The sequence below is a fragment of the Mandrillus leucophaeus genome, unplaced genomic scaffold (genome assembly GCF_000951045.1).
Source record: "Mandrillus leucophaeus isolate KB7577 unplaced genomic scaffold, Mleu.le_1.0 Scaffold148, whole genome shotgun sequence".
NCBI lineage: Eukaryota > Metazoa > Chordata > Mammalia > Primates > Cercopithecidae > Mandrillus > Mandrillus leucophaeus.
Window position 1 is genome coordinate 2,148,434 of NW_012101454.1, and position 22,534 is coordinate 2,170,967.

Sequence of the window (22,534 nt, forward strand, 5' to 3'; positions counted from 1 at the left end):
GCAAATGCAGCTTTTATTCCACAGAGCACATTTCCCTCGAAATGCAGACATACAACAGATTTTTCTGACTGTCCTTGACCATTTAAAATTATTCAGAATCACTTATTTAATAATCTTTTAAGGTTTTATAGACACCCTGTTTTATTTTTAATAGGTCACATCTATACTAACAAAATAATATGAAGAATCAAAATTATCTGGATGGTTCATGCTAGAGAGATATTTGACTTGAATTATCTGGATAGCTGTTTTGATTCTCCATTTTACTTTGTTAGGGTGGACATGGCCTCAGAATCCCTATGTTAATTCTGTCTAAATCATTTCAAGTTTTAATTTCCAAAATACAAAAAATTCACTGGACTTTTTTCCTTTTCTTTCCTTTTTTTTTTTTTTTAATCCCATCTCAATGTCTCCTGGCCATACAACCACTTTAATTTGGGCCCATTTGTTTTGATTTGTCTGACACTGCTCTTCACCAGTGCAGCCACTGCATTTTTTAACATGGGATACCTGTTATTTTCATTATTTAGTCCCAACCCCTATGTCTCCCTCCTCGAAATCAGTGAGCACTCCCAGTGAAGCTGGAAGCCAAGACTCAGGCGATCTGGGGCCATTAACAAGGTAAGAATTGTCCCTTTAAAAGGCCATGATGGGTGCCAATTAAAAAAAAAAAACAGCAACAACAACACTGTTAGAATACTGTGAAATGTGCATGTATCTGTATGTGTACTTGGACATTTTATATTTAAATTTATGGTGGCTTGCTATTTTTAGTGGCATAGCAATGATCTTGAACACTAGAAATGATCAACATATATCATGCTTCTTTCAGTGGGCTCATTTAGTACCATGTGTCTTGCTTAACAAACACAAACATATCCATTAGCTTAGGCTTAAAAAAGGCATGTATACATATGTAACAAACCTGCACATTGTGCACATGTACCCTAGAACATAAAGTATAATTATAATTTTTTTAAAAAGGCAGGGAGAGCAAAGATAAATTGAATATATATCCAGCTTCTTTTTATCCTACTTTGGTTTTGATTTCCATGAAAGTCTTTGTGAATAGAATACTGAGATGTTCTAATTCTAAATTTAATTTTTTAAGTGTATTATTTGCTTAGTAAAAGTTGACTAATTTGAAAACTCAGTCACCTAAGTATTTTTATTGTATTATTATTGGTAGTAGTAGTATCAGGATTGGCTGCTTCTGTTTAGTGAGTTCATTGCCAAGTTTGTATCATACTCGGTAGATTCACAGATTATGTAACTTCTGAAAGTGGATATAGACATTCTGTAATTTAATCACTGAAGAGGCATCCAAAAGGTAAAGATGTAAAAAGAAGAAAGGAGAAGTTTCATAAATGTAGATGGAGTCACGGTAGCTCTCCAAATCCAGCTGTCTTCGCCAGTGTTCACACATGCCGGGGTCCACAGGCAGGAATTTATGTGAGTACGGCAGCGCACCCAATTCTTAAAGGCCAGATGTCCCCCTCATAGATCAAGCTGGTTGAGCTCACATGGTACGATGGACCCAATTTTTCTGCATTTTCCAATTTTTCCTGAGAAGCTACAGATTCAGATATTCAGGTGATAATCTCCTAAATGTTAAATGTTAATGACTTTTGTTCCAAGTAGTTATGGGCCAGATTTGGCCTGTGGCCTGGCAATTTATGAACTCTAGCTTTGACTCTTAATTAAAAAAAATCATAAAATACTTTAATCAAGTTTTTAAAGAAAAGAAGAAACAATCATCCACAGCACTGCTGTTCTAAGAAGTCGTCCTTTTGACTTGTCTATGTACCTTTCCAGTCCTTGTCTGTGTGCATTTCTTGCCTCCATATGTATTATTGGGGCAAAGATATAAAATTTTGCATTTTTCTCTTTCCACCTAAGGCATTAGCATAAGCATTTTCTTCTGAAAGTGCACTATTTCTATACAGGCATAGTTAATTTGGTAGCTGAAAATCTAGACATGAACATAATCTAGCATTGACCTGAGCTGCAGGGTTCTTTGCTTTTGAAACCAATATGTGAGACTGGAATTACCTTGCCTATTTCTGCCTGTTGGTGTCCTTCAGACTTGAATATTTTGTTTTCATAGGCCCTTTGGAGACCAGTGGATACTGCTTTCAATTAAAAAAAAAAAAAGGAGAGGTTTTTGAGGGCACAAAGCTGGTTTATTTTAGCAAATCGCTTTTGTGATTTGGGGCAGCACACGTCTTCTCTCATCTTTTGCTTTGAACACTTCAAAAGGTCTTTGAGGGGGAACAAAGTAAGAGCAACACAGTTGTGTAAGACTTTGAGGGGGAGCAAAGTAAGAGCAACACAGTTGTGTAAGATCTAACATTTATTCAAGAGCTGGCACAATATAATCACATTTCTTGGGGGAGGGGGCGTCCATTGGCCCATCATTAAGTTAATGTATTTGACCATTTCTGTATCATGATGGTGCGTGTCATTACTGCTTAGCTTCAAGGGTGCAGTTGGCAGCATTCAATTCTATTACTGACTTCACATTTGAGGAGCCCTTTTGAAAACTTTCTGAAGAAAGCTGACCTATGCTGTTAGTACTCTGGGGACAACAGCAATTATTTCTTCTCAGAGAAATTCATTCTTTATTTCTTTCTCCATCTTAAGTGATTTTTTTTTTTAACTTTGTGAATCACTTTGGAAGAGGTGCAGCCTACTCCTACCCAACACAACAGTACCTTCAATTTTTTATAGGAAAGTTCTTGCAAGATTGAGTAACTAGAAGTCAATAAATAAATCTCTTGCAAAGTGCAGGTTTCATAGAAATGCAAGAAAATTTGCATTGAAACATGATAGCTGTCAGAAAAACTAAGCACAAAGTTTGCTTTAGGAGAACACATTACGAATGGCTTAGTAAATTCTGCCCTTGTTTTGAACTTAGGAAAATTCCACACAAATTTATGTTTTTTCTTTAAGAAAATAAATATGAGGTTAAATTGCAGGAGAATGTTATATTTCAGTTTTTTAAAATTCCACTTTGAATGTCTTTTTATGTAGAAGACACATCTTTGAAATCAATTTATATTAACTTTAACACTTCATAAAACAGGAGACTGGGAAAATAGTTCTGTAATTCTTAAGAATATAACTCTATGCTCATAAATTTGCCTATTTGTGTGGAATTTGAACTCTTCAAAAAATGGAAAATCTTTCAGAAGATAACAAGAATTAAATTAACACATCTGGCCATAGCTAAAGGCACATATAAATTCTCTCATTCATTTGCCAAAATTTCAAACCAAAGCTAAAATTTTCTTTAGAAAGCCAAAATTAGCAAACATTTCTTATAATCCTTGTAACTAGTTAATCTGCAAATTGGCATACTCAATGTACTTTATTATAGAGAAGAAGTTAAAATAGTGCTTTTAAAAAAGTATAACAAAAATCCCTCTTACTGATTTTTTTTTTTTTAATTTTAAAGAGACCGTCTTGCTCCATTGCCCAGGTTGGAGTACAGTGGTGCAATTATAGCTCACTGTAACCTCAAACTCCTGGGCTCAAGCAATCCTCCTGCCTCAGCCTCCTGAGTAGCTGGGACTCCAGCCGTGCACCGCCATGCACAGCTAATTTTTATTTTTACTTTTTGTAGAGATGGAGTCTTGCTATGTTGCCCAGGCTGGTCTGGAATTCCTGGCCTTAAGCAATCCTTTTGCTTTGGCCTCTCAGAGTGCTGGGATTATAGGTGAGAGCCACTGCACTCAGCCACCTCTTACTGATTTTTAAGAGCAGTTGAGAAAATTTTAAAAAATGGGTAGAGAGTAGAAATATATAAGTTTTCAGTTATGCTAATGATTTAATTTTAAAATTTCACTTAAAGTGTCACAATTTGTTTTGCAATTTATGCTTCCATCGTTATATCCCATTTCTCATTTACAACATATTTGTGGTTTTATCTTCTATCTCCTAATCAGTTTTGGTAGAATCAATTAATCATTGCTAGTTAATTATATTGGCAAGCAACAAGCTCTTGGATTTTAAAAGCTTGTAGAAAAGGTTAGTTTGAAGGGTTAGTTTTACTTATAAACATAAATGAAAAAAATCTTTGATATACTGTAAGCAACTGGAATCCAACATATTAAGAGGATACTATGCTATGGTTAATTAGTATTGTTTCAAAAATGCAAGGTTATTTTAGTATAGTAAAATGTCTTACTATATAATTTAGCATACAAAAAGGTCAAAGAAGGAAAAATAATCATTGTATTATGTACTTAAATTATACTTAAGACATTTAAACACTTATTCCTGTATTCTAAAATGCAGTAAACTAGTAATACAAAATATTTTCTCAATATGGTAAAGAATATTTATCTGAAACAGCTTCCACTTTTTATACATAAGAGTGAAGCATTAGCACTTTATAGCCCTGAAGAACGGCTTTTGTTTAGTTGAACATGTCGCTCATCCTCAGAAAGTGGTGAATTCCTTGAAAGAAGGGACTAAGTGATACCCCTGTAGTAGGTATTTGATAAATGTTTGTTGAGTGAGGTGTGGTAGCTCAGAACCAGCAACTTGGGAGTCTGAGGCAGGAGGATTGCTTGAGGCTGGGAGTCCAAGAAAAGCCTGGGCAACATAGCATCCAAGATTTAAAAAAAAAAGAAAAAAAAGTTTGGCAGCCAGGCGTGGTGATTCACGCCTAAAATCCCAGCACTTTAGGAGGCCGAGGCAAGCGGATCATGAAGTCAGGAGATCGAGACCATCCTGGCTAACATGGTGAAACCCCATCTCTACTAAAAATACAAAAAATTAGCCAGGCATGGTGGTGGGTGCCTGTAGTCCCAGCTACTTGGGAGGCTGAGGCAGGAGAATGGCATGAACCCGGGAAGTGGAGCTTGCAGTGAGCCGAGATCGCGCCACTGCACTCCAGCCTCAGCAGCAGAGCAACACTCTGTCTCAAAAAAAAAAAAAAAAAAATTTCTACTTGTTACTGATGAGGACACTGAGATGCGCAGAGAGAATAAGTAATTTTCTCAAGTTCATACAGAGTGTTGGTTTGCTACAGTGCTAGGTTTTTACCTAGGCAGGTTGATTCAAGTTTCCGCAATGTATACTATGCTACATAATCTCTAACAGTAGTTGATATGAGTGATACACAACCTACTCCATAAGGTTATTGTGAGGATTATACAAAGTAATACTCTATAAAGTACTCAGAAAGGAGGCTGGTGTATACTAACTATATGTGAGTTTTACCAATTATTATAATTTTTTCACATTTTAATTTAGCCATTTTTCCAATGGGGAAAAATCTTTTTAGATCCTCTCGTAGAACATGTTGGTGTCATTTTCAATTTTAGTAAGCATTGCCTGTATCTTTATCCGAAGTAATTATATAAAATTATTAAACATGACAAGGCAAAGGACAGATTGCAATTTTTGTCCCTATAGACCACATTCTGGGTTGCCCACTCCTTACTCACTAACCTTCAGATAACAACCAGAGTGAATTGATCTAAGTGAAAATCATTCCGCCAACATTTATTCTTCTCATTCACATGGATGGCTCACAGGGGACTTTGCACTAGGAATTTTCTCATGTTTAGTTGTAATTCCTTAGGGTTCTCAATGACAGAGCTGAACTAGAAGGTGTACTGGCCTGCAAATCTAGGAAAGTATACTGACCTCATAAAGTTCAGCTGGACACCACGGTATAGGCTAAAACCTGTCCCAAATGGAAGGAAACTTTGAAAATGTTTTCAAAGTTAAAACATCTCTCGGCCAGGCGTGGTGGCTCACACCTGTAATCCCAGCACTTTGGGAGGCTGAGGCAGGTGGATCTTGAGGTCAGGAGATCGAGACCATCCTGGCTAACACAGTGAAACCCTGTCTCTACTAAAAATACAAAAAATTAGCTGGGCGTAGTGGCAGGCACCTGTAGTCCCAGCTACTCAGGAGGCTGAGGCAGGAGAATGGGGTGAACCTGGGAAGTGGAGCTTGCAGTGAGCCGAGATCGTGCCACTGCACTCCAGCCTGGGAGACACAGCGAGACTCCGTCTCAAAAAAAAAAAAAAAAAATCTCGCACCATGATAACATACTGTGCAATCTCCTGTCACAATAATAACACCCATTGCATAATATCCTTAATAAAATAGTCTGAAGGGGAGGTTTCTGATGTTTGTCTTTGATGAGAAGTGCCATGGAGGGTAGTAAAATAATTAATTTTTGTCTTTTTTTTTTTTTTTTTACCATCTTTGGTCTTAACACCATCATTAAGTTCTACTTTAATTTTTTCTTTTTTTTTTTTTTGAGACTGAGTCTCGCTCTGTCACCCAGGCTAGAGTGCAGTGGCCGGATCTCAGCTCACTGCAAGCTCCGCCTCCCGGGTTCACGCCATTCTCCTGCCTCAGCCTCCTGAGTAGCTGGGACTACAGGCGCCTGCCACCTCGTCCGGCTGTTTTTGTATTTTTAGTAGAGATGGGGTCACCGTGTTAGCCAGGATGGTCTCGATCTCCTGACCTTGTGATCCGCCCATCTCGGCCTCCCAAAGTGCTGGGATTACAGGCTTGAGCCACTGCGCCCAGCAAGTTCTACTTTTCAATCAATCAAGACATTCAAGCCTTCCTCCAACATTTTATTTTTTAAATCTTTTTTTTTTTTTTTTTTAAAGACAAAGTCTGTCGCCCAGCCATGAGTGGTGGCACAATCTTAGCTCACTGAAGCCTCGAATTCCTGGGATCAAGCTATTCTCCTCCTATAGCTTCCTGCATAACTAGGAGAACAGGTGCATACCACCACACCCAGCTAATTTAATTTTTTTTTTAATTTTTTTTTTTGTAGAAACAAGGTCTTGCTATATTTCCCAGGCTGGTCTTGAACTTCTGGCCTCAAGTGATTCTCTTCCGTCTCCATCCTAAAGTGGTGGGATCATCCTGCCTCTCCCTCCCAAAGTGCTGAGATTACAGGCAGGACCCATTCTGCCCAACCTAAAAATCTCTTACTATTATGGAAACAACACCTGTGCATTTTGTACAACTAGAAAATATAAATGAGCAAAAATAACAAAATCAAAACATCATGTTTCCACCACCAGAGATCAGCACTCTTAGCACCTTAGTGCTTATTCTTTTATATAATATGTATGTTATCATGTATAATGATAAGTGACATCTTACTGTGAAAACTGTTGAACCTGCTTTTCCAATCAAGTATCTGTATTTTTATATTTCAATGTATTTTTACCTTATCTAGTATCTACACTATCTTCACATTTCCCCAATTGACCCCAATAAAATCCCGAAGTATTTAAAATTGATGCCTGTGCTCACAATTAGCAGCATTTCTTAACCCAAAACCCTAATATTCGTAGATTTTTCTCTAGGGAGGTGAGGCCCCTGCCAAGGGTACCACAAATGCGTCAGAAGGAGAAATGTCTTCTAAAGCACGCCACATGAGAATGATGGTACAAAGGGAATGGATTAAAAGTCACTTAGGCTTTCAGCTGCATGTGTATTTCAGATTAGAAGGGACAAAGGGACAGATTTCTTCAGTGTTCTCTCTTCAGCTTGAATACTGGACCTCCATATAATTACTATTCAGTTTCTTATTGACAGAAAGCTTTGGTAAAATTTAGATACTTGTTTTTGGGCTACAATAATTTGTTGTGGGCAACTTGTCCTGTCTGCATGTAGGTACCCTTTTTTTTTTTTTTTTTTTTAGTGACTTCAGGAAAGAAAAATGTGTTCTGGGGCCACGTGGGCATAGTACTCAAAGGAAATCCTTAGGACCTTCACCTTTATCCACAGTTGGGTTCTGCAGAATTCTTTGGAACTACATAAGCCTCTCTTGACCCATTTGGGTAAAACCAGCATCATCTTCCAAGATGCTCTGATAAATCAAAGGCTAAAGGGAAGGCATAAAGGAAGTATTAGTAAAGGTGAAAAACATAATAAATAATACAAGACTATGGGGAAAATTTAATAAGACTATTAAAATTTTGCTTATACAAAAAAATTTTAAAGTATCACTGTATAAAGAGAGATTGACAGGATACTACCAGCTAATTGGACTTTGGGGAGACTGAAGTCGCTAATTCAAGGTTGGTTAAAAGTCAGTCTCTTTGTAAATTAAAATAAGATTTACACTATAGGGTTTTCCTTTATGCAGCACAATAAGTTCAAATTTTTTGATGTCATTATCTTCAGGCAAAGTGTACTGTATGTACCCATATGGTTATAGTAACACAGTAAGCATCTATTTTAGGAAGGGGTAGCTGAGCTTTCTTCTAGAGAAACTGCTTGCTTGACAGCAGGACTTCTGTGTAAGATTTTGGGAAAACATGCTCTTGTTCTATGATGGGAAGTCCTACATTTCTTATTGAATCCAGCTCAGATGGACTTCCCATGTGGCTTAGCGTGGCTCGCTTTGGAGCTCCATGTTAGGGCTCAGGTGTTAGACAACAGATGGAAAATTCTCCCACCATAAATTAAGAAAAATGCTTTTTAAAAAGAGCCTGATGTAAGTATGTATTTCACTGTTCCACTTTTATTTCTGACATCAGAAAATCTTGATCATCATTGCCTGTCCTAAGTAAGGAAAAAATTGAGGTCAGGAAGTAAAACATTAACTCATTATTTAAATTCCATCCTTTCTTAATTAACATCACTTTAATGAATGTGACAGATTGAGTGATATGATGGATTTTAAAATGTCCTTATTATTTCATGTATTACTTTTGGAAACGGCATTTTAAAAATTAGATATTTAGCGATGGCATTGACTAGATATTTTCTGTTTGGTACTATGCTTACATAATCCCAAACTGTTTTCACTGACTGATTAGTCACTAGTGATTTGTTTGACAGAGAAGACATGTGGAACAAGAGTTCAGAGAAACTGTGGGACTCAGGAAAGCTCTCTATTCTGGCTTTGAGCTTTCTCTCCATCTTAGAAAGAAAAGAAAGAACATGAAAATTTGAGTTCCAGTGCAGTTGCTTCAGGGACTAATTAAAGTTACTAAGAGAAGATGGCTGGACTGCTTTTGTTTTTTACCACAAATCAGCAATATGTTGAGCATTTAAAAAATAATAATGTACATAGAGACAGGGTCTCGCTATGTTGCCCAAACTGGTCATGAACTCCTGGTCTCAAGTGATCATCCTGTCTCAGCCTCCCAAAGTGCTGGGATTATAGGCATGAGCCATCATGCCCGGCCAGTAGTCACCATTTTTATTAGATAAGATGTGCTTTCCTTCTTCAGTATGGAAGTGAATCTGAAAACTCTCCTGCGACCATGTAGTGACATCACACTGAGTAAGACTAAGTTTTCCCTAAGTGCTTTGATGGATATTAAGGGAGTTAGGCAGACATGCCCTGATTTATTATTTCATTTTTTAATAAAAAAGTAAAAACTGTTTCTTTTGGAATCAACTTGCCCTCACACGTCACGGTCATCTACAGAAAATCCAGGTAAAGAATATTCATTTGTTCATTCATTCATCAAGTCATTCAGTAAACAATTGAGAATTTATCGTCTATCAGATACTATACTAGACTTTCAAGGAATATAAAGATTCTTCTTACTTCTAAAGAACAAGTAAATTGACAGATTTAATTTGAATCTAAGGAAATGTTGCTGTGTAGTTACAGCTCTCAAATATGCATACTCAGAGAAGAGCTCAATGGTAATGAGGACTTTGGGGTTATTTTGCAGAAGATATATGGTCATCTCTGTGATTGCCTGAGGTTAGAGTACAGAGAGGTGAGAGGAGAAGACAGAATCCTGGTTGGAGAATGCCTGTCTTTATTGGAATGGAAAGAGCAAGGGTACTGCCAAAAACACAGTGAGAGAGGGAGGAAAAGAAATAAGATTTTCAGGGCCAAGAAAACTAAAAAAAGACTAAAGACTATGCCAAGAAGGAGCCAATAGTAACCAAAATGAGAGAGAGCAAAGTTAAGGAACAAGAACTGACCATGGGATTTGATGATTTGGAGGTGGTTGTCGTCATCATTATCATTTTTTGTTATTATTATTATTATTGATGCTGTTTTATTTTCATAGGCTGAGTTCCTGGGAGCAAAACTAGTACAGGAGTAATTCTATTTTTTATGGTTCCTGCCACATATTGGCATATTACTTCCCAAAGAACTTTACTAATTTAAATGCTGCCAACAGTGTATGAGAGTGTCTTAGCCACACTGAGTGTCAGCGTTATAAATGAGAGATTTGTTAAATACTGCCTTCCAAATATTAATTGAACATCTCTTTCTTATAGCCAAAGACTAGAAAAGGTAAGAACAAAAACACTCTTTAAGAAATAATTCTAAGGCTTTCTGCTCTGAGGTCTAATAAAGATGGAAAGAAGAATGGAAACCACCAACTTGCTTGTTGGTAAAAGCTGAACAGGAAGAAATTAACCACTCATTAGAGTGCAAGGTCTATGCAACACAGACATTATGTCTTTCACTCCTAAGTTACACTTTCAACAGATGACCAAGGACTTTTTAAAATTTTCACTTCTGTCTCATAAACTGAAGCTGAGCAAATAAAATTGAGCCAATGAAAGGGGAATCTTATAAGAAATTAGAAAGTAATGAATTGGTACAAGGCTTAAAATACGAAATTCTGCTTGTCTCTTGGTAGGTTACTGCTAGTTTGAAGAATTTTGATATTTGTCTGTTCTTTTTAAAAAATATTGAAAAACAAATTGACCCACAAATTATAAATTAACCACTACATGGTAGGCATTTTTGGATAAGATGCCAGAGGCTACAATGTTTTTGATATGTTCAAGGTTAAATAAGTGAGTGATTATTTTCCATGTTGGGAAGCTTCTGTATTTTGAAACGAAGTTAGGAAATGTGACCTTAATTGGCATGTCCAAAACACCCAATCCAACTCTGGGACCATAGAACCGTAACAGTGGCCTCTGAACACATAACAGGGCTCCTATGAAACAGAGATCAGAGATCCCACTTACACAGATCCTCAGAAAGTTAACCTAAGAAATCAGTTGAAACTAATCAGAGCAGCCGAATGCAACTCATAAAAATAAGCAAACAAACAACACCAGGATGGTTCCCCAGCGGGGAATACTAGACAGAAATTTAATTGGTAGAGTTAAAGAAAGATTGTATCAAACAACAAGGGCTAGGTTGGTCATCCCAGGAATTCCAGAAAGGGGAGACTTGGGTAGCAGTGAGGATGATGTCTGGTCTTGGGGAGAGATGAGGTCATGGTGGGGTAGGGCAGGGGAAGCTGTGGTAGTTAAACATTCAGCATCACCTACTCTAGTCCCAAAGATACTGCTGGACATCTGGCTTCCCAGGAAGCTGGGCTTCAAGGAGAGAAGACTTTGTCAGGCTTATATATTTGTCTGCCTGGTTATTATTGTTCTCACAACAAATTGCTAAGTTGGCATCTAAAATATAGCGATCTTATAAGACCTAGTGGACTAACTCAGCCACCTAAGTCCAATAAACTAAGCACTGAGGAAAATGAATTTAAGCCCAGATCCTACCCCCTCCTCCAAGACCAGGTCAAATGGAATCTCTAATCTTTTCAGTGGAAGTGTGTCTCCCTGCTGTGACTTCCAAAGGATGATGAAAGTGCAGTTAAATGCCTGGCTGGCTGGCACGCAGCAAACACTAAGTGAAGGGAAATTATAACGATCACTGTTCTTAATCTGTCTTTCTTATGGCATTTATTAATATTTTCAGCTCATATTTATTCAAACTTTAAACTGTGCCAGTCTCTGAGCAAGTGATGAGAGCTACTTTCTTCCTTATAGATGTTAGCGGTATATTATTAGGCATAAATATTCATATGTCTCATTTCTTTTACCAAAATGTAAAATTCTTAAGTGCAAGTTCCATGTCCCTCAGCATACATGTGGTACTGCAGGGTAGGGGAAGCTGTCGTAGTTAAACATTCAACATCACCTACTCTAGTCGCAAAGATACTGCTGGACATCTGGCTTCCCCCTCCTCCAAGACCAGGTCAAATAGAATATGGCAAGTTTTGCCTTCAGTCTTGTTCTACTAAACTATATATATATGTTTTGGCTTTTTTTTTTTTTTTTTTTTTTTTGAGACAGGGTCTTACTCTGTCACCCAGGCTGGAGTGCAGTGGCATGATCTTAGCTCACTGCAGCCTCTGCTTCCTAGGCTCAAGCTATCCTCCCACCTCAGCCTCCTGAGTAGCTGTGAACACAAGCGAGCACCACCATACCTGGCTAATTTCTATATTTTTTGAAGATGCAGGGTTTCGCCCTGTCGCCCAGGCTGGCCTTGAACTCCTGGACTTGAGCAATCTGCCTGCCTCGGCCTCCCAAAGTGCTGGGCTTACAGGCGTGAGCTACTGCGCCAGGCCTATTTATATATGTTTTATCTCCTCATAATAACTCTAAGTTCCTTGAACATTTTTTCAACCCTCTGTTACAGTATTTTGTATTTTATGTTCTTAATAGATGTTTTTTGAATAAGCGAATGAATGTTCCTATCAAAATCTTTTCTCCTCTGCATGCATTGATTCAGCCATTCCAGAAATGAATAAAAAATAGAACTATTATAGTATACAGGGTGATTTCTATATCACCATCATTTTTGTTTTCAGGGATACAATTACTTGATAAAATGGCTGGAAAATAAGATCTCTGCCCATTGGTTAAATAAATTATTCTAACTGGAGAAGAGAAAGTTAAAAGGCAGTTGAATAATCATCCTAGATTTTAAAATATCAGACAGAGAAGAATGTTAAAGGGCCTCGATGCCTGCACCCTCATTTGCTGGGAACAAAAGGAGATTTGCCTGATGACACAGTGAAGCCATATCCAGGACACAGACCTCCCACCCGGGGCCAGGCGTGGTCTTCTCTAAAATGCTGCCATCTGCAGGGAAGCTGTCCCCCATGGTTTACACAGAAGGAATTCTGCAAATGTTTAATACATATTTCTAGGCTATTCCTGGAAACACAAACAACCTTTGCCCATTTTGCATATTGGCCTTAAGTTCCTTTCAAAAAATTTGCATATTTACATATTCTTGAGAGGAACCACCCCACAGATAATAATGGGAAAAATGAAAAGATAATACAACTGGCACATTTGATAGCATCCTTGGCTTCACCCCTTACCCCACACAGCTTGTTACTGACGATAACTATGATTTCTGTTCCTGAATAACATAGGTGTGCCAGGAGGCAAGGCTGTTGTAGTGTCACATTCCTACCTTTGTTTTTCTGGCCGAGTAAATGCAAACTCCCCAGTACTAATCTGTGGACTTTTTAAGTGGATGATTCTAATAGAATCACTATTTATACTTCTTAAGGGTATAGTGAGTTCAGGTGATCTGTCCAATAAGTATCAGAAGAGCCAGACCATTGGGGAGCTGCTGGGAGAAGTGGAAAATGTCACCAAAGATCAGCCCATCAGAAACCTCAAGGAAAATGGAGGTCAAATAGCTCATCCCACTCCTTGCAAGGAAAGCTTCTTACAATCAGCAAGAGCCAGAGTCTGCTCTTTTGTCTACAGCAGAAGAAATGCTCTTAAATTTGACCCCCAGAGATATGTGAACAGCAAGTATGAATTATGTTAACATATTCCATTACTTTCACAATTTGAACTGAGATTAAAGAATCAGTGCCCAGAAGCAAGAAGGGCTAATTTTCTTCAGCAGAGAATGAATTCAGAGCATGGGTTCTCACCCCTAGCTGCACGTTAGAATCACCTGGAAAGCTTTAAAAAACTACAGATGCCTGGGTCCCACCCCAGACATTCTGGCTTAATTGGTCTAGGGGTGTCCTGGGCCTGAGGCCAGGCTTGAGCAAATCAGAAGTTTAGATGCTGATGTATTTGAGCATCAGTGATGCTTTCTGCATGCTGACTACTGAAAGCAATAGTCTAGCTCTGTCATTCTCCAAAGGTGGTCCCATGGTTAGCCCTGTAAACATCACCTGGAAACTTGTTAGAACTACAAATTCTAGGGCCCCACTCCAGATCTACTGAATCAGAATTTCTAGGGTTGCGTATCAGCTTATTAAAGCCCTCCAGGTCATTCTGATGAACATGAAAGTTTGAGACCCACTTACCTAAGTCAAGTCATTGTTGCTCAAAGTGTGTTCCACAGAGCAGCAACATCTGTATCTCCTGGTGCTTGTTTGAAATGCAGAGTCTCAGGCCACCCCCACACCTACTAAGTCAGACTCTGCATTTTAGCAATATTCCCGGGTATCTGTATGTGCATTAAAATTTGAGAAGCACTGGTCTCAGAAACACAGGCCAGTTAGTGTCTCAATGGACTTCAGTTTTAATCTTTCAGAGGTTTTATGTAAAAAAAAAAAAAAAGAGCACAGCCAGAGCATAGAAGGGAAGCTGTGAATCCATATTCTGCTACTTCTGCAGCAGGGGTTAATGTGCGATCTGTCAAATAGGTCAAGCATTGACTCAAAGAAACCTTAAGAGTAGGTAGAGTTGTTGTGGCAGTAGTGAAAGCAGCTGCTGTTTATCATATGGTTACTATGTGCTTTATAGGTATACTTGCATTTAATCCTTGTAGAAAACCAGCAAAATATTCATTCATTCAATAAATATCATATTACATAAGCACATATGTGAGATACAGTTCTAGGCATATCCCTATATTCTAGAGATGTAGCCACCCCTGCCATTATGAAGCTTAAGTCCAAAGTCAGACAGCAAACAAAAATAAATAAGGTGATATACAAGAAAATCGTAGGTAAAGATGAATGCTATGAAGGAAATAAAGTAGGGGAAAGGAAGGAAACGAAGAGTGGTAAGGAAGTGCTACTTGAGATCAGGTAGTGAAGCAGGGGAGCCTCTTTGAGGAGGTGACATTTGAGCCGAGACAGGAAAGAAGCAAAGTCATGAGCCATGCAGATGTTTAAGGGAAGAACATTAAGGAGTATGCAGAGTTGACATAATGTGAGTGAATGAATGGTTAGAGAGAAGTTTGGAAGATCACTGCAGGCCAGTTCATAAGTTATCATATAAGCTACAGTAAGTATTGACAGACAAGGAAACCGAGCAGGGCTTCTCAAATTTAGGGTGCCTGTGGATCACCTGGGGAACGTGTTAAACTGTAATATGGAGTCACTAAGTCTGGGGTGGGATGTGAGTTTCTGCATTTCCAACAAACTCCAAAGAGATGCTGATGCTACTGCTCTGCAGGCCACAGAGTAAACAAAGGGATGCAGCGGCTGAGAACTTACTAAACAGCATGCTCAATGTCACACAGCTGGTAAGTCACAGAGGCAAGATTTGAATCACAGATGCCTGATCCCAAAGTTTGTGCTGTCCATTAGTTGCCTCTGAGATAACCTCATGCCTGATTCACTTGTAACCAGTTCTGTGCAGGATATTTAAAGAGCCTGGCTGAGAAAGGTCCTGGCATGTGCTGTGTTTATAGAAGAGCCATTTATCCCCTCTTATTTTCAAGGAGAAACAGCAAGGGAAATTGGATGCTTTGGTAACTATTGATACTTTGTGCTATTGTTTATGCAATGTTTAAAAAATATAAGATATAATAAATCCCTGACATCTTAGAGAGGAATGATATTGTTGGTGACCATCTTGGGGTGCAATATATAAACAAGCATAAAAATACCCTTGAGTCTCGAAATCTAATGCATTATATTTGTAGTATCTAATCCAAGGAAGCCAGTTATTCACCAAGTCCTGCAGTCATACCCCTACCTTGACCCATTTGCACCCATGCGTTTAGTTCTTTTCACCACATAGAAGATGCTTGGAGTTCCCAGATGTGGATGGGCTTTGGGGTGTCAGAAATACATGCAGTGGGTTACTTGCTCAAATCAATGAAGCCTCAATACGAAACAAAACAAAGGGTGGGGGTGTGTGTGGAGTTTGAACACTTGGTGTCAACTTTCCTTCATGAAAGCAGTCATAGCTCCCGATATTAAACAGATGTTTGCAGGAGAGGATGGCTCCTCGCTTTCTCTTGTTGTTTGATAGTCACTGGGGATGGAGGGGATGGAGGGGCGACATGTTCTGTGTATGTATTGTATATGCTCTTGCCTTGATGAATGACATAGTTTGGTTTGGTTTGTTGCCCTCCCCTTTTGTTAATTCTCTGTGTTCTTTTTCCTTTGTGCTGCACAATTAGGACCCTGCAGTGGGACACAGACCCCTCAGTGCTCCAGCTGCAGTCAGACTCAGAACTTGGGTATATGTCTGCTCTTTTGTTACTCCTTTTATTATTTCTTTGCTACAGTTGCGTTGAAATGCTGGAGCTGCTGTTACTCTTGTGTTCTCCCCTTTTGTTGAACTTCTAGTTTGATAAGTTCATTTCCTTCTGTTAGTTTTCCTTAAAAAGCTTTGAAGAAAGTCTCTCTTTGTGGAAAACACCACAAAAAGATGGCTTTTGCTTTCTCCTTATTAATTCCTATTATTGCAAAACAACACTCCCCCAAACACAAATCAAACATAAACCCACACATCTACTTAAAAGTGGGGCACACAAGTTCTGCAATGGGAGATGTTTGACTTTATCATAACCATCCTGCCCTTTACTAACAAGTTGCCTTAGGTTAACTTTTGTCTAAGATCAGTATTAAAATATTGTGTCTTGTTTGTTTACTTTTCTTTTCAGTTTTTGGGGAACTCACAATAAGCACTTAATTTGAATTAAGTTTGAACAGTTAAAGATTCCTGTTTAAAAAGAAACAAGGAAGTTAATTGAATACCTTGATCTAAAGATATTTCAAATCCTTGATGTTGAGTTATGTCTCCTATGTCCTAAATATCATTTTTTTTCAGATGGAAATTTATTATCACAAGTTAAAAGAAAACTTCAGAGATGAAGACTTGGAGTTGAATAAAACACACAAACATATCCTAGAAACTCAGTTTATTTCCATTGCAGGATTGGAGTTAGCCGTAGTCACACATGAGATATTTCTAGTGGGGTGCTTGTATCAGGTGGTCATCAAGCTCAGGAGAGCTGATTGTGCATTTCTCTTCTGAGCTTCGCATTCAGTTAAATCAGCTGGAAATCAACCATGGTGGAAGTATTTACACCACAGAAATTGCCTCCTTTCCTACAAGCAATTTATTAAGCACTTACTGACAGAGCACTGGATATCTCTAAGTGAATAGCAAGTTTCATAACCACATTTTATGGAACCATTATCTTTTCTTTCTGAATATAAACTGACATATCCCAAACCAGGCGTTTATTTACTTATTATTCATTTTGAATTCCTGAGATTCCTGGGCATATATCTCTGAGGTGTTATCAGTTTCAATGCCTACTGTAGGTATAAAAAGAGGTTGAAGGGCTATTTGCATGTTAGGTTAAATGCCATCTGCCTGTGATCCTTTGTATATACAAAAATTCTTAGCTGATTCATGACAATACTAAGCCAAGGAAATATCCTAACATTTAGGTAACCGATGCACTATTTCTTTTTTAACCTTACTAAATTCTTGGCTATTTAGTTGTATAGTTCATTTATGTTATATTTCAATTTGTATTGTTTAAATAACCAAGAGATATGGCTTAAAAAGCAGAGAATATACAGTAAGTTATAGTTCAGGGGAACTTCAGAATGCAGTTCTTCAGAATTACATTGTGTTAAAAAAAAAAAAAAGGCGGGGGAGAGAACTGGCAGAGACTACCCCATGCACTTAAATTAACAGATTTTTAGACAGATTGCAGCAGTGTTAAATTGCACTTGCTGATGTGGAATACTTTGGAATTTTCCCATTTATATCTGTTTTCCAAGCAAAAACTCACTGTTGACTATGCAGATTAAAACTTGTGACTTACTCTAGGGAGATAGCGTATCTGTGGCCCCACCTGGCCTGCTGCATTATACTTCAGAGTGAACCCAGTGCGTCGGAGAGAGAAGACGGGAGACTTTCTGTTCACTTTCTAAATACAAACCGATGTATCCCAAACTAGGCATTTATTTATTTATTATTCATTTTGAATTCCTGAGATTCCTGGGCATATATCTCTGAGGTTCTATCAATTTCAATGCCTATTGTAGGCATAAAAGGATGTTGAAGGAGTTTTTGCATGTTAGGTTAAATGCCATCTGCCTGTGAGTGAGTGGCTTATCTTAGAGAGTTTGAAGGCATTTTCAGAGAATATTTGAGAGATGGCATTATTTTAGCCATGTTACAATTTCAAATATTGCCTTAATAAAAATTTCTAGATTTTTCTAGAGAGTTTTATTTCACCTTCTTGAGTTGTGGCATGGGAATGACCATAGTCCATAGCTTGCTCTGTCACTTAATTTAACGCCTTTACTGAAGTATAACTGACTTTAAATAAACTACACATATTTAAACTATTCAAATTGATGGTTTTGACGTGTATACACATCCATGAAATTATCACCGCAATCAAGATAGTGAACACGTTAGTCATCCCCAAGAGTTTCCTCATGCCCCTTTGTAATCTAAACTCTTGCTTCTTCCTGTTCTTCTCTATCCCCCAAACATCTGATCTGCTTTCTGTCACTATACCTTAGTTTGCATTTCCTAGATTGTCATATAAATGAAATCATCCAGGAGGTACTCCTTTGACTGACTTCCTTCATTCAGAAGGATTATTTTGAGATTCATTCAGGTTAAGTGTATATAAACAGCTCAATCCTTTTCATTTCATTGTATGGATATACCACAGTTTGTTTATCCAGTCATTTTTTACATACATTGGGTTGTTTACAATTTTTGCCCATTACAAATAGAACTGCTATAAACATTCATGTACAAATATTTTAATGCACATATGCTTTCATTTCTTTTGGGTAAATACTTCCCAGTAGAGGTATTTATGGTTGAATCATATAGTAGATATACATTTAACTTTTTAAGAAATTGTCAAACTGTTTTCAAAGTGCTTTTACCATTATACATTCCCACCAGCAGTTTATGAGAGCCTTAATTTTTCCACATTCTTGACAACACTTAGTTTGTGCTTTTAAAAAGAAATTATTAATTTGTTAACTATTATTAAAGGAGTATAGTGGTATTTCATTGTGGTTTTAATTTGCATTTTCCTAATGACTAATAATGTTGAGTATCTCTTTAGTTGCTTATTTGCCATATGAGTATCCTCTCTGATGAAATGTCTGCTTAAATCTGTTAGTCTTATATATTGTTTTTGAGTTGGGTTATTTTCTCATTATTGATTTTGAAAGTTCTTCCTGTGTTCTGGATAAAATGCTTTATGGGGTTTATAATTTGTTAATATTTTCTCTCAGTCTGTGACCTGTCATTTTCATTTTCTTAACAGTGTCTTTAAGAAAGCAAACCAGCAAACCATTTTAATTTTGACTAATTACAATTTACAAATTTGTTCTTTTATGGATCATGCTTTTGTTAACATAATTTTGATTTTTAAGTGATTATTTTAATATTTGGTAGAATACAATTCACCTGTGAAATTATTTGGGTTTGGAATATTATTGTGGAGGAGGTTTTTTGTTTTGTTTTATTTTGAGACAGAGTCTCACTCTGTCACCTAGGCTGGAGTGCAGTGGTATGATCTTGGCTCACTGCAACCTCCCAGGCCAGAGACAGATACCTCTTTGAGATACTAATTTTATTTCCTTTAGGTGTATATATATATATCCAGAAGAGGGACTGTTAGATAATATGTAGCTCTAGTTTTAGTTTTTTGAGGAACTTCCATATTATTTTCCATAATGGCAATACCAATTTACAATCTTATCAACAGTGTACTAGGTTGTTTTCTCAATATCCTTGCCAATACTTCTTATTTTTTCTTTTTAGTAATAGGGATCATGATTATATCTCATTATAGTTTTGATTTGCATTTCTCTGATAATTAATGATGTTGAACACTGTTTCGTATACATATTGGTCATCTTATGTCTTCTTTGGAGATAAGTCTTATTTAGGGCCTCTGTCCATTTTTATATCAGGTAATTTGTAATTCTGCTATTGAGTTGTTTCAGTTCTTTATATATTTTGGGTATTAACCCCTTATCAGTAATACGGAATAAAATATTATCTCCCATTCTGTACATTGCCTTATCATTGTAGTGGTTGTTTTCTTATTGTGCAGAAGCTTTTTAGCTTGCTGTAGTCTGCTTGTCTACTTTTGCCTTTGTTGCCTGTGCCTTTAGTGTCATATCTAAAAAATCATTGCCAAGGCCAATGTCAAAAAATCTCATTTCTTACGTTTTCTTTTAGGAGTTGTATAGTTGCAGGTCTTACATTTATATCTTTTATCCATTTTGAGTTGTGTGTGTGTGTGTGTGTGTGTGTGTGTGAGATGTAAAATAAAGATCCAATTTCATTCTTTCAAATATGGATATTTAGTATTCCCAACACCGTGAATTGAAGAGACTATCATTTCTCCATTTTGTATTCTTGTCACTGTTGTGGAAAATTAGTTGACTGTAGATGTGTGGGTTAATTTCTGGAATCTTCATTCTGTCTCACTGACCTATATGCCTGTTTTGGTTATAGTTCCATACTGTTTTGATTAATATAGCTTTGTAGTATAATTTGAAATCAAGAAGTGTGATACCTCTTGAGAATACCTTTCTCAAGATTGCTTTGGTTATTCAAGGTCTTTTGGGGTTCCATATGAATTTTAAGATTTTTTTTCTATTCCTGTGAAAAGTATTTGAATTTTGGTAAAAAATTGCATTGAATCTGTAGACTGCTCTAGGAAGCATGGACATTTTAATAATTTTTTTTTAAATTCATGAACATACAATATCTTTTCATTTATCTGTGTCTTCAATTTTTTCATAAATGCTTTATAGTTCTTTTATGTAGCGATCTTTCACATTCTTGGTTAAATCTAAGTATTTTATTCTTTCTGATGCTATTATGAGTGGAAATGCTTTCTTGATTTCTTTTTCAGATAGTTCATTGTTGGTGTAGAGAAACACTATTAATTTTTGCATTAATTTTTGTAGAGTCCATAAAGTTTTCTACATACAAGCTCATGTCATTACAAAAAAAAACATTTTACTTCTTTCTTATTTGGATGACTTGTATTTCTTTTTCTGTCTAATTTATCTGGCTAAGACTTCCGATATTATGTTGAATAGAAGCTTTGTTTCCTTTCTCTTTTTCTTTTTATTTTTTGAGACAGAGTCTTGCTCTATCACCCAGGCTGGAGTGCAGTGGTGTGATCTTGGCTCACTGCAACCTCCACCTCCCAGATTCAAGCAATTCTCCTGCCTCAGCCTCCCAAGTAGCTGGGACTATAGGCATGTGCCACCATACCTGGCTAATTTTTGTGTTTTCAGTAGAGATGCAGTTTCACCTTGTTGGCCAGGCTAGTCTGAAACTCCTGACCTCACCCACCTCGGCCTCCCAAAGTGCTGGGATTACAGATGTGAACCACGGCACCCAGCCTCCTTTCTCTTTTTCTTCTATGTAGCTTCTATAGGTATTTTCTTTGTGGTTGTTATGGGACTTACATAAAATTTATTATAGTAAGCTGATAGCATTTTCTCTTGCATATAAAAACTCTACATTTTTATCTCATTTCCCCCCACATTATGTGCTATTGGTGTTGTAGTTCATATCTGTTTAGAATGTGTGTCCATTTACATAATTTAGTTATAGTCATTTTTAATTCATTTGTCTTTTCACTTTTATATTTGAACCAAAAGCTGTTTACCCACCACCTTTATAGCAATACAGACTTCTGTTTTGTCTATATATTTACCTTTAACAACAGATTTTATACTTTCTTTTGTTTTTGTGTTGCTGTTTAGAATCCTTTCGTTTCAAGTTGAAGAATTTTCTTTAGCGGTTTTTTTTTTTTTTTTTTTGAGATGGAGTCTCGCTAAGTCGTCCAGGCTGGAGTGCAGTGGTGCGATCTCGGCTCACTGCAAGCTCCGCCTCCCAGGTTCACGCCATTCTCCTGCCTCAGCCTCCCAAGTAGCTGGGACTACAGGCGTCCGCCACCACACCTGGCTAATTTTTTGCATTTTTTTAGTAGAGACGGGGTTTCACTGTGTTAGCCAGGATGGTCTCAATCTCCTGACCTCGTGATGCGCCCACCTCGGCCTCCCAAAGTGCTGAGATTAAAGGCATGAGCCACCGTGCCCAGCCTCTTTAGCATTTTTTGTATGTCAGAACTAGTGATGGTAACATCTCTTAGCTTTTGTTTGTCTGAGAAAGGCTTTATTATCCCCTTCATTTTTGAAGGACAGGTTTGCCTGGTATTGTATTCTTGATTGGCAGTTGTTGTTGTTGTTTTTTTTCTCTTTCAGCACTTTGAATATATCACACACTCCCTTCTGGCCTGCATGATTTCTACTGAAAATTCAGCTCATAGTCTTATGAGGGTTCTCAGGTAGATAACAAGTAGCCATTTTCTTGTTTTCAAAATCTTCTCTTTGCTTTTAACTTTTGACAATTTCTTTATAATACGTTCTTGGTTTGGACATCTTTGGGATTTTCTTATATAGTGTTCTTGGTGTTCTTCGGGCTTCCTGAATCTGGATGTCTTATTTCCTTCCCCAGGTTTGGGAATTTTTCAGCCATTATTTCTTTTTTTTTTTTTTTTGAGACGGAGTCT

At 37.4% G+C, this 22,534-nt stretch overlaps 1 protein-coding gene across 5 annotated transcripts in view; it reads left to right on the forward strand.

Moving 5' to 3' along the window:
• DYNC1I1 (dynein, cytoplasmic 1, intermediate chain 1) overlaps window positions 1–22,534 on the forward strand; it is a 340,924-nt gene that overhangs the window by 40,863 nt on the left and 277,527 nt on the right. For 2 of the 5 annotated variants that reach the window (XM_011974694.1, XM_011974693.1), the window contains exons 4-5: window positions 531–621; window positions 16,115–16,174. In XM_011974694.1, the coding sequence (XP_011830084.1) occupies window positions 531–621; window positions 16,115–16,174 (151 nt within the window). Of the gene's footprint in view, window positions 1–479; window positions 622–16,114; window positions 16,175–22,534 lie in introns of all 5 variants that reach the window. The other 3 variants (XM_011974691.1, XM_011974695.1, XM_011974696.1) reach the window with 3 other exon arrangements.